The 11,748-nt window shown below is 36.4% G+C and overlaps 2 protein-coding genes across 4 annotated transcripts; one reads left to right on the top strand and one right to left on the bottom strand.

Moving 5' to 3' along the window:
* Nucleotides 1-358: 358 nt before the first annotated feature.
* LOC121759326 (heat shock 70 kDa protein 8-like) lies at nucleotides 359-3,082 on the top strand. The gene is made up of 2 exons (XM_042154871.1): nucleotides 359-512; nucleotides 1,081-3,082. Exon 2 carries the CDS (start codon nucleotides 1,100-1,102, stop codon nucleotides 2,813-2,815), a length of 1,716 nt encoding a protein of 571 aa, XP_042010805.1. The 5' UTR covers nucleotides 359-512; nucleotides 1,081-1,099; the 3' UTR covers nucleotides 2,816-3,082.
* A 1,062-nt stretch (nucleotides 3,083-4,144) lies between these two features.
* On the bottom strand, nucleotides 4,145-10,691 carry LOC121783049. 3 transcript variants are annotated; one of them, XM_042181090.1, is made up of 20 exons: nucleotides 10,515-10,691; nucleotides 9,982-10,128; nucleotides 9,737-9,868; nucleotides 9,542-9,661; nucleotides 9,003-9,155; nucleotides 8,693-8,827; nucleotides 8,229-8,360; nucleotides 7,867-8,016; nucleotides 7,500-7,637; nucleotides 7,286-7,432; nucleotides 6,582-6,734; nucleotides 6,361-6,441; nucleotides 6,118-6,273; nucleotides 5,802-6,040; nucleotides 5,521-5,724; nucleotides 5,365-5,457; nucleotides 5,195-5,296; nucleotides 4,762-5,109; nucleotides 4,448-4,684; nucleotides 4,145-4,318 (listed from the first exon to the last, which is right to left on the bottom strand). In XM_042181090.1, the coding sequence occupies exons 2-20, from the start codon at nucleotides 10,124-10,126 to the stop codon at nucleotides 4,304-4,306; spliced, it is 2,880 nt and encodes a 959-aa protein (XP_042037024.1). In that variant the 5' UTR covers nucleotides 10,127-10,128; nucleotides 10,515-10,691; the 3' UTR covers nucleotides 4,145-4,303. The 3 variants fall into 3 exon arrangements, with proteins under 3 accessions (XP_042037024.1, XP_042037041.1, XP_042037034.1); XM_042181107.1 differs by having other exon boundaries at nucleotides 6,118-6,264; XM_042181100.1 differs by having other exon boundaries at nucleotides 9,542-9,655.
* Between the last annotated feature and the right edge of the window lie 1,057 nt (nucleotides 10,692-11,748).

Below are 11,748 nucleotides of genomic sequence, written 5' to 3'. Positions count from 1 at the left end.
TTAAAATTAGTCTACTATTTTTAATTTTCAGTCAATTAGAATCTAATGTGGGATGTAATGAATTTATTGTAAAAATATGGATATTTGTAAAAATTATTTTTCATATACAGGTAAATATATATTAATAGTAATAAAGTAAATTACAATGATTAATATGCAGGAAAAAAAGTAGAGTTAAAACTTAAAGTAGAATTTCAGTGTTAGTACCTATATTAAATTGAAAACATGATCTACACGAAAAAAAAATCTAAAATTTGAACTTAAAAAAATGGTAATTATGGAATACTCTATTATTCCTATATTATACTTTAGTAGATCGGAAAAAGAATACCAAAGAAATACTTAAAAAAAATAGGAATACGTATCTCTCTGTGGCGAACTCTAGAGAGTGCGAGTGAGCACCTTTGCATACATAAAACTGTCACCTCTTTCTCTCTCATTTTCCAGAAAATTCCACTCTCTATCTCTGCTTCAGCTATCTATCTTGCTCACTTTCTTCAAAATCTTAATCGGTTAGTTCCTCAAATTCAATAACAATCTCTTCACGCTTTTTTATGGCTTGCTTGCGTTGATTCTGTTTTAGAATTTTCTGTAATTTTTTGGTATTCAGTTGTATATTCTGCATTTTCCTTCAATTTGGTTTGACATCGCTTTCTAGAATGCCGAGTATTTGGATTAGAAATTCAATGAGGTGGATCAATTTTGAGTTAGGTTTGTTCATTCATCTGCATGATGGTTGTGTAAAATTTTTGAACTATAATGGAGGGTTTCGAAAAGTGATTAGTGTTCTAGATTTTTCTAATAGATGGAAAGTGTATAAATTTGGTCACTTGGTGTTTGTTGAAAATCCTGAGTGGCATTTAGTTCTTTGCAACTTGGTAAATTAGATCAGAATGCTATAGAATAGGAATGAGAAGTCGATTGATGGATGTTTTTACCATTTCAAGCACACAGACTTTTCAATTAGTGTTATTGAGATACAAGCCATATAAGAATGATCAAAGAGAGGATTTTTGTTATTAATTTCTTTCATATTGGTTTCATGATTGGATTATTTTGCTGAAATGCTATGTTTTGTAGGCGTCTGTGATTTTCAAGAATGGCGGAACCAGCATATACTGTAGCGTCTGACAGCGAAACTACTGGAGAGGACAAATCTTCTTCGCCTCTGCCAGAGATTGCAATCGGAATTGACATTGGTACATCACAATGTAGCGTTGCAGTCTGGAGTGGTTCCGGGGTGGAACTTATCAGGAACACGCGGAACCAGAAGCTGATGCGGTCGTATGTCACCTTCAAAGACGAGATTCCTGCTGGAGGAGTGAGCAATCAATTGGCTCATGAGTATGAGATGTTATCCGGGGCTGCAATCTTCAACATAAAACGTCTGGTTGGTAGAGTTGACACAGACCCTGTTGTTCATGCGAGCAAATGCCTCCCTTTCCTGGTCCAGACCTTGAACATCGGTGCGAGGCCGTTTATTGCAGCGCTAGTTAAGAACATGTGGAGGTCGACAACTCCTGAAGAAGTTCTTGCAATATTTCTCATTGAGCTGAAAACAATGGCTGAGCTTCGGCTCAAGCGTCCAGTGCGCAGTGTTGTCTTGACCATTCCGGTGTCGTTTAGCCGGTTCCAACTGACTTGGGTCGAAAGGACATGTGCCATGGCTGGTCTTCAAGTCCTGAGGCTGATGCCCGAACCAACTGCAGTTGCATTGTTGTATGCACAACAGCAGCAGAACGCGCACGACAGCATGAGCAGTGCAACTGAGAAAATTGTTGTTATTTTCAACATGGGTGCTGGATTTTGCGATGTTGCGGTCTCTGCCACTGCAGGAGGAGTGTCCCAGATAAAAGCCTTAGCAGGAAATGTAATAGGAGGCGAAGACATACTTCTGAACACGATGCGCCACCTCCTACCTGATATGGACAGTCACTTCTCGACCCGTGGGATTGAAGAGATCACTAGAATGGGGTTGCTTCGTGTTGCAACACAAGATGCTATCCACAAACTCTCATCCCAATCTAGTGTTCAAATTGACATTGACTTGGGCGGGAGAAAGATATGCAAGGTTCTGGATAGGGAAGAATTCGAGCAAGTGAATAGAGAAATCTTTGAGAAATGTGAGAGTCTAATCAAACAGTGCTTGCACGATGCAAAGGTAGACATAGGGGATATAAGTGATGTTATTCTGGTTGGCGGTTGCTCCAACATTCCTATGCTGCAAAAGATTGTCACGGATGTCTGCAAAAAGGATCCATACACGGGGATCAACCCGTTGGAAGCTGCAGTCAGAGGGGCAGCTCTAGAAGGCGCGGTAGCTTCTGGAGTCAACGATCCTTTCGGGAGTCTGGACCTTCTAACTATTCAAGCAACACCGTTGAGCATTGGAGTGAGAGCAGATGGAAACAGCTTCATCCCCATCATACATCAGAATACGACGACGCCAGTTAGACGCGACATGATCTTCACGACTGTGCATGATAACCAAGCTGAGGCTTTAATTGTCGTCTACGAAGGAGACGGGAAAGCTGTGGAGAAGAACCATCTCTTGGGATATTTCAAAATCACGGGGATACCACCAGCACCAAAAGGTGTTCCAGAGATCAACATCTGCTTGGACATCGATGCAGCAAATGTTCTGAGAGCTTTTGCAGGGGTGATCATGCCGGGGGCGCAAAACCCTGCAGCTCCGGTCATGGAAGTCCGTATGCCAACCGTAGACGATGGCCATGGATGGTGTGCCGAGGCACTCAACGCAACTTATGGGTCTACTATGGATTTAGTGACGGTGCAAAAGAAAGGTGCGCATTGAGACACATATCGTATGAAAGTTATCACATGATGTTCTCTAGTTTTTAATCTCTGTTGTGTAACAATGTGAAGTTAAAATATAGAATAATCTCAGGGTTCAACCTTCAAGAATGTTGATTGGATTCTTTGAAGGTGAAACCTTGTCATAGGAATGTGTAAGTTTAAATAATGTGTGTTTTTTTGGGACTCTGTTTACTTTCTTGGCTGATGTTGCAACTATGTGTGTGATATAAATTATGTTAGGCGAGTTAAGTATCTTTTATATGTATATATACTTTTTGGCTTTGACAAAATAGTGATAGTTTAGTGTTTTCTTTCAATTTTCTACTCTTAGATCAGACAATTCTTCTATCTCAAATGAAACGACGAATTCGGTTGGATGGATAAAACCAATACTTAATTTCAAGAAAATGACTTGTAGGATCAATCTTGGTTAATTATCAGTTTTTGTCTCTCCATGTGACCAAATTAATGTTTGGCCACAATCTGAAAATAAGTTAATCTTACGCAACCAAATTATTGTTGGCATCAACAACATGGCCACAGCCCAGAATCATATTCATGAATTCTCAAGTATCAAGAATTAGATCAATTCTCCATTAAATAATTTCAAGACATAACTAAATCAACCCAGTACTACTATTGTCCGATTTCATGACTATACATTCAAGAAAATTGAGAAACCAACGCCCGACACATTAGGCTCCCCCAAACTCTCCGAACACCTGAATGGAAAGGGCGGTGAGTCACACATTGAAGGGCTCCCGATGCACCACCCTTCTCCATGGACAAACTACCCTACAACACGAACACAGCATTACCAAAACTTGGACCAAACAACCAGTTGTGGACATTCAAAAACACCTCAACCGGCAAGCCATCGACAAAGATGGTGTGGTTCCTCCGAAATTTCCACTGCAGAGACTTCACTTGCATTAAAATTTTCACACCAACACGGATCAAGAGGGACGGATCATCCCTGCAGCTAGCGTTACAGTCGGTTTTGAGGGATTTTGCCTTTGAGCCATGCACCCTTTTCCCATAAATGTGCTCCTTTTGTGAAATGAATATGGCACTAGAAATTGCACTAGAAATGAATATGGCACAAATTTTGGTCTTGGTTTGTCTTACAATTCTAAAAATCAAGTAAAAATTATGAATTTTAATATATTACTCAATTTACCCAACAAGTCTTTATTAAGATGGAATTATATTAAGATGAAATATATTGCTCAATTTTAATTATGAAAATTATATTACTCAATTACAATATTTTATCTAGTTAATTTTGATACTTTCAACTATCATCTAAATAGTAGTAACACACTTATTTAACAGATATCGTTTCAAAATTAACATCCCACAAACCATTTTTACACAATTCAGCATACATAAATATGTAAATGATGATCAGAATGCCTCTAAATTTAGTGATTCATCTTCAAAGCCTTCCACCAAATGATCAAAAGCCAGTTATTCTTGAATATCTTTATTTATCAGTAACCTGTTATTTTAATATAGATATATGTTAGTATCTCCTTCATAAACATGAAATAATACTAGTTCAAATAAAGGAAATGGTAGAGACATAAACTGAGAGAATATGGAATAAAAGCTTCAAGAGTAATATTACCAGGTGGTGAGGCCATGCGACGCGATTTCCTACTGCTTCTCCGATTGTAGAGAAGTTTGAAAACGGCCTAATCAAATCTTCATCCCACTCTATGGGAACAGAAATCTGAACTCCATACCAGTTTGATCCGAGTCGTCTTCCTCCAACGTATTCATCCGGATCTACAGGTTCAAGACAGCCTTTGGCCACAATTTTCTTTGGATCGAACAAACTCTTCAAGCACACAGAATCTCCAACCTAAGGTTTTTAACATAAATTATGACGAAGATCCAACAGAAGGGTGAAATTAGAATAAAGAAAATGCCATTATATACCTGAAGTTTGTATCCTATGAAATTTGAGTTGGAAGATTGATTAGGCGATATAGGAGTGCGAGTAGGAGGAACGTCATTTTGGTTTTGCTCTGGCTGCATTCTTTCCGGCTGCAATCTTTCAATTATTTTTGAAAACCGATCCATCCTTTCCTCCATTCGCCTCATTGCTGCTTGGCTTTCCGAGAGCATTCGTAAGCATGTACCGCGACTTGGAGTGTCTCCCCTTGCACCGAATCCGAACCGTACCTTACCTAATGGATCATGGCCTATATCTTTGGCAAATGAGTGATTGGGCTGAAGATCTTCTGAACCTTGAGGCAGGTTTGACTGTTTCTCTCTCAGTCGAGCCTGTACAACGACCAAAGACAAATAATTTATCCAAATGGAAAACACACAACAAATAACCTAGAATAAAAAAACTGTTCTTTCATACAAGTGCAACTCCAGCTTCATGAGTCGAGGGATTGCCATCACGATGAGTAAAGCATGCGGCAAACATCTCTACACGTGTTGGAGATCGACCCAAACGCTCTTTCTACAAAAATCGCAAATTGATAAGGATGTCTGATTAGGAATAAGAGAGGAACATCATCCTATTCTCACCAATTCTTCTTCCAATTCGGCAAAGCTCAACTTCCCTGTAGTTTGATGCAAAACCGATCGTTGGCTGCTAATTTTGTTTCTTTCACATTCTTCCTGAAAATATTAATGTTAGTATTAGGTTGAATATGAATGAAGCAATGCCTCAGTTTGACGTACCATTACATCTTCTTTGGCCCAGTATGACATCAATTTCTTCAATTGCTCTTTGTTTACACGAGGAGGTGGCTTAGGGGTTTGATTATCTTCTGCCAATGTAGGATCAAAACATTGAATTTTAACCCTCGACTTCCACTGACTCCTCTTCCTGCCAATGGACAACAAGATCCAGTGTTCCGCGCCTTCGGGAATTTCAAACCTCTCCTATAGAGTTGCATTTGAATATTAAAAATTCAACCAATGCGGAAGAAAATTACAACAAATAAAGCACTATTGGTTACCTTAACAAACTTTATCATCTCATCCTTGTTCTCTTTAGGCACCTTGCGCCAGTCATCAATGTCAAGTGGAGCATATTTACCATTTCTTGCTAATGTACCTAAAAACCCAGTAAATTTCAATCTGTTGGGGCCAACAGGTTGACCTCTCTTGTTGAAATTAACTTTGATGAGCTCATCATCTGAATTCCTTCCCCAAATGTCACGCAATAAAGTAGGTCCTCGGACCCGCTTTACTGTTCCTACAATCATATAAAAATAAAGTGTGGTCGAATTAAAATAATTTTCTTGATCACAATCCTCTATCTGAATACTATACCTTTTTCATTATTTGCTTGTTGAGCCTTTTGCATCGCTGGTGGCTCTCCATTTTGTTGTTCTTCATCTCCCTCCATTTGGTCCTCATCTTCTAATATGTGAAACCCACTTTGGCTTCTAGTCGCATTCTGAGATCTCGGAGGCATCACTGCAGAAACTGAGCAGGATATATTAAAAACTCAAAATTCTTTATAAAATAGTAAAATACTCCATGCTATAAAAATATATAAATGATCTGGCTCACTAGAAGCTTCTTGACTGGTATCTTGAAATCCATGATGAGAAGTTTCGTTGGTGGTTGCTCTTCGAGTACTAGGTTCCATCACTACCATAGAGTTTGAATATGTAAGAAGACCAATAAAGTAAGACAAATTAGGACTAATCCTTCGAAGCAACAATTAAGTCAATCTTTTTTACTGATTTCAGGGTGATGTACTGATTTAACAAAAATTCAATCGAACTTACAGATCTTCAATGCATTTTCAATCGCTTGAGTGACTTCCACATCTGATGCTTGTTTATTTTCACGCTGCCCATGTTCCTCTATTTCATCCTCATCGAGTAGTTCATGATAGACTCTTCTTCCTGCAGTTTGTCTTCGGGTACTACGAGTCATAACTGCTAATTAAATGTTATACCATGAGTATATATATACAATGATCACAAAGTAGTAATTACAATTGTTCACTAATGATAAATGTACATAAAAATAAAGTAGCTACCAAAAACACGAGCTAGCAAATGAAATTTCGAATACGAATATTGAGCAGGGCCACGTCATTTCTTCTTCCTATCGCGTATGATAAACAGCCTAACGTTGAAGATAGTGATATCAAATTTCATCTATCTATTCATTAGTGAAAGCAATATTACCTTTTTTCCATTTTCGACCACAAGTTTTAAAGATTTAAGGATAGATACTAATTTCACTCACAAGTACTAAGTGAGAGTGTGCAAGTCCCAATTTCTGAAAGAAAAGTTACATCTCTAACTTGAGAAAAATTTAACCAACCCCAACTACACCTCCCTCATAATCAAATATCAAATAAATAAATAAAATTTATCACACCACAATTTCCTAGTTTGTAACCATTCCCCGCTACTAACTAAGTATAGACAATTAATCAAAATAGTATGTTCATTAAAACTTTTATAAAATGAATAATAACCTTGTTTATCCTTAGTCTGCTGAGTCGTTAAAAACTCTGATTGTTCTTCATTTTGGTGTTCTCTATGCCTTTCGATTTGGTCCTCGTCTCGTAATCTGTGACACCCACTTTGGTTTGTAGTTGCCTTCCAAGTTCTAGATGGCATCACTGTAGAAAGAAAAATATATCTTATAAGTAAGAAATTGTTAAGACATTAAAAAAAGATCATCCTCACCCGAAGCTTGGTGACCGTTTTGCGGCTGTAGTTGTTTCCTATTCTCTGGCTGCCCATTTTCCGTTATTAGGTTATTTTCTCGAAATCCAGATCGGGAAGTTAGATTTGTAATTGCTTTGCGAGTACTAGGAGCCATCACTAGAGAAAATATGAGAACTAATTAACACACTAAATTTGAATATGTAAATGTGATAAACAATGTAAAAAGATGTACTTTCACGTTGTTTATCACGTTTAGTACAACTTTAAGATCTTTAATGCATTTTCTTATTTTATGCATGTTCGTACTAAAGTAAGAAGATCTTTAAGAAGATTTTTAACCAAGTCAAATTTTCACTACTCACTAACAAATCCAACCAAAACTTACAAATCTTTAATGCCCTTTCAACTTCTTGGGTGTATTCCATGTTTAGCTGTTCATTTCCTTGCTGCCCATGTTTCTCTATTTCATCCCTGTCTAATAATCTTTGATTTATTTTTCTTTTTGCAGTTGATCTTCGGGTACTGGAAGTCAATACTGTGACAAAAATGTTCAGTATGAATAAGATGATCACAATGGTAGCAAGATGTATCTCATCTGTACATACCAAATAAGCAGTTGACTATTTTCAATTCAAGTGTTGAATAGTAAAAATGAGCAATATCTGTCCACTGATGTTTCAGTAATTTCTTAGTTAAGCTACTCTTCTATACTTGTATCTGTATGTTTTGACAATGAACTAAAATTACCTTGCCGAATCATTTGCAAGTCGGGTTGTTCTTCGTATTGGTGCTGTCCATCTACTTCCATTTGGATCTCATCTTGTAATCTGTGATACCCAAGGTGGCTTCCAGTTGCCTTCCTAGTTGTAGGAGTCATGACTGTAAAAACAAAGGTATGGTTTATAAGTCAGAAACTGTTATAACATAAATAGGGCTACAACAAAAGAATCCGATTAGCTGTTATTTCCATTTAAATTTTAACAGCAGCATCAACAAACCTTTGAAATTCCATACATTGTCCAGAAAAATTAAAATGAAACTAAACTGGATTATACCCAAATATTAAGACTGACTGAAAGATATCATATTACAAATATCAAAACCAAAAGGAGTTTGGTTTAATTAGTTCCAAAAGACGGGGACATGCAAAAAATTGCAACAAACAATGCACCATATACTACAAAAGGGCCCAAAGGTGTGATTCTCCTCACCAGAAGCTTGTTCACTGATTGGTGGCCTCATTTGTCGCCTATTTTTCCAATTCCCGTTCTCCCGTCTTTGATGATTATCTTGAAAAGCACCGTGGTTTTGATTGGTAGTCGCTCTTTGAGAACCAGAAGCCATCACTACCAAAAACGTAAAAAGCGATAGTTGATTGATTATTAATGCATTGTTTTAAACTTTAAATATGTAATAGCAAACCAATTAATAAGAATTAGTCGAGTAGATTAACTAACTTCTATCAGTGCAACAATCCTTCATAACTAATCCTAATAAGTAGCAAATTCAGACAACACTTACAGATCTGTAATGCATTTTTAAGTGCATCAGTGACTTCCAAGTTTGTATACTGCTCGTTGTCTTGCTGTCCATATTGCTCCATTTCATCCTCTTCCAGATAATCATGATTTAGTCTTCTACTTACAGTTGATCTTTGGGACCTGGGAGCCGTTTCTGCAACCAAAAAGTTAATAGATGAATACATCAATGAATAAAATAACATCACATAACTGGTCTGTATGGCTAAATCCACAAAAAAATGTATGTGACCATCTCATGGAGTAGAGTCCATAAATCCAACTTGAAATAAATTATTCCATCCATAAATATCTATTAGTGTTGGGTCTCTTCCATACCATAGACGATTCCATAAAGGACTTACTCCAATAGAATAATTAAAATAAAAAAACAAAGGATTATATAGAAATAACGTACAGATATTCAACTATGTTTCATTAAATTCCCCGCATGTCCCTCTTCTTCAATACTTAGTGTACATAATGATTTTTTATAATCATATCATCTGTAAGACTGTAACTTCTATTGACAAAAAACCTAACCTTGGTTTTGTTGTTCTTCTTCATTTTGGAGTTGCCCATCTCCATCCATTTGATCCAATTCTTCGAACCTGTGATACCCACTTTGGTTTCCAGTTGCTCCCCGAGTTCTAGGACCTGTCACTGATTCAATTTTTTTTTAAATAAAGTGGTCTAGCATACACTATGAAATACAAGCTCAAGCATTGCAAGTTTAACCTTTCTCCATAGAAGCTTGTGGAAGGACTTGTGGCTCCAGTTGCTGCTCATTTCCCATCATTTGCAGCTTATCTAGAATCCCAGAACGAGCAGTACGACTAGCAGTTGCACTTCGAGTGCTACGAGTCATCACTAAAAAAGGTAATACGATGCATAATTAATGCTTTAAATTTTTAAGGAGAAGGCAATCAAAACTCTCCTAACAAATTCAACCTAGTTGTTTAGTAAATATAAAAATATTCAACCTTGCTTTGGAATCGGTTGTTGACTGACTTCCAGCTCTGGTTCTTGCTCGTTTTGTTCTTTCCCGTGTTCCTCCACGCCACCCTCATCTCGCGATACATGATTCGATCTTCTTTTCGCTACTGGTTTCCGAGTCCTGGGTGCCATCACTTAAAAGGAAAATATAGCCTTTCTCAGCATAGATACAGTGACCACAACATTAGCAGGGCATAAACAATTCTTCTCTAGCTAAATGTACTTCAAAAAAACATTCCACTCAACGAAAATAATTCCTTTCGAATTGAAGACTTGAATAATAACAAAATGCAGATATCCATGAATAATAGTATGACATTTCATTAACAAGTATAGCAAAATACGTTTAACATCGCGTAATCAAGTTTAACATTTAATCAAACACTTGCAATGTCAATCTTTTTAACAAATCAACGAGTAGAGTCGAAGAAAAGGATAATTTTCTGACCAAATTGATAGGAAATCAGTAGGACGAGACTACATCAAAACTAAATGGAGCAGAGGAAATCGGATTATTTACCGCGAATTTCGAGAAATCTTCGAAATTTTTAGAAAGCAAGCTGTGAACTTCTGGTATGCTATACCTAGAGCTTCTTCATCGGCATGATTCCCCCAATTCAGCCACGACGCTTTCACCCGCCAAAGTCAAACGGCGCCGTTTAGAGTGAAAAGCAGTTGTAAAGAGAACGTGCTTCCTTTTTTTGCGTGTCATAAATTCAAGTAACCTTATTTGAATCATTAAAGAAAACTTTAAAAAAAAGAGCATAAAACCAGATAAAAATATTTAAAATCATGAATGTAAAATAATAGTGTAGATTTCAAAATTCATTTTTTACCCGTCATTCATAATTGTAATTACAAAAACAATATTGTATATTAACAAAATAAATATGTTATGAGTGTATTTAAATACACATCTAAAAATTGTAGTTACTTTATGGCTTTAATTGTTGTCTAACATCGAGATTCGATAATTAGCTACTACACTGGAACTCATTAATCCTATTTATTCCATCATCAAATTAAAGATGATAAAATGTAAACACTTCTCATCATATACTTTTGTCAATTAAATAAAGGGATTAATAAATCAAATAGATTCCATGATGTATTACCATATATTTCGAATATATTCATATATCACCTTCACAGTTCACCTAAGTACGATGCGTTATATAAATCTCAGTTATACCATTTATAATTTATTAAATTATCAAAATTTTATTATTCTACCATAATTAATCTAGCTTATGCTTATTTCTAAACATGACTCATGTTAGACGTATATAGTAGTAGTATCTCTCAGCATGCACATAACAATCTTGCTCTACTTTTTGAAGGTTTTCTACTTTTCTACATAAGAAGACTAAAGGCCCAAAATGGTCCCTAACATTTGACGTTTTTTTGATTTTGGTCCAAAACATTATCTTTTGGATTTTTCGGTCCCTCACATTTGAAATCGGGCCATTTTTAGTCCTAAATTGACGGAATTGGTTAAAATTGACGGAATGTCACAGTCAAAATTGACGGACCACATTAATAGTTATAACTATAGTTTATTAAGGCTAATACCTAATTAACCTAATTAATCTAAAACTTAAAAATGTAAAATTTAAACATGAAAAAAAAAATTCTTCGAACAAAACCCTTCTTCAACACTTCGATCTTTGAACAAAATTTCCCTTATCAAATTCCAGTTCGAATACCAGCTGAGATGGAGGGAGATAAATACCAGCTGCTTTATCCATTTCAAT

This window comes from Salvia splendens, chromosome 2 (assembly GCF_004379255.2).
Source record: "Salvia splendens isolate huo1 chromosome 2, SspV2, whole genome shotgun sequence".
Classification (NCBI taxonomy): domain Eukaryota; kingdom Viridiplantae; phylum Streptophyta; class Magnoliopsida; order Lamiales; family Lamiaceae; genus Salvia; species Salvia splendens.
The sequence above is the reverse complement of the archived record's forward strand: the minus strand, read 5'-3'. Positions and strand labels throughout refer to the sequence as shown.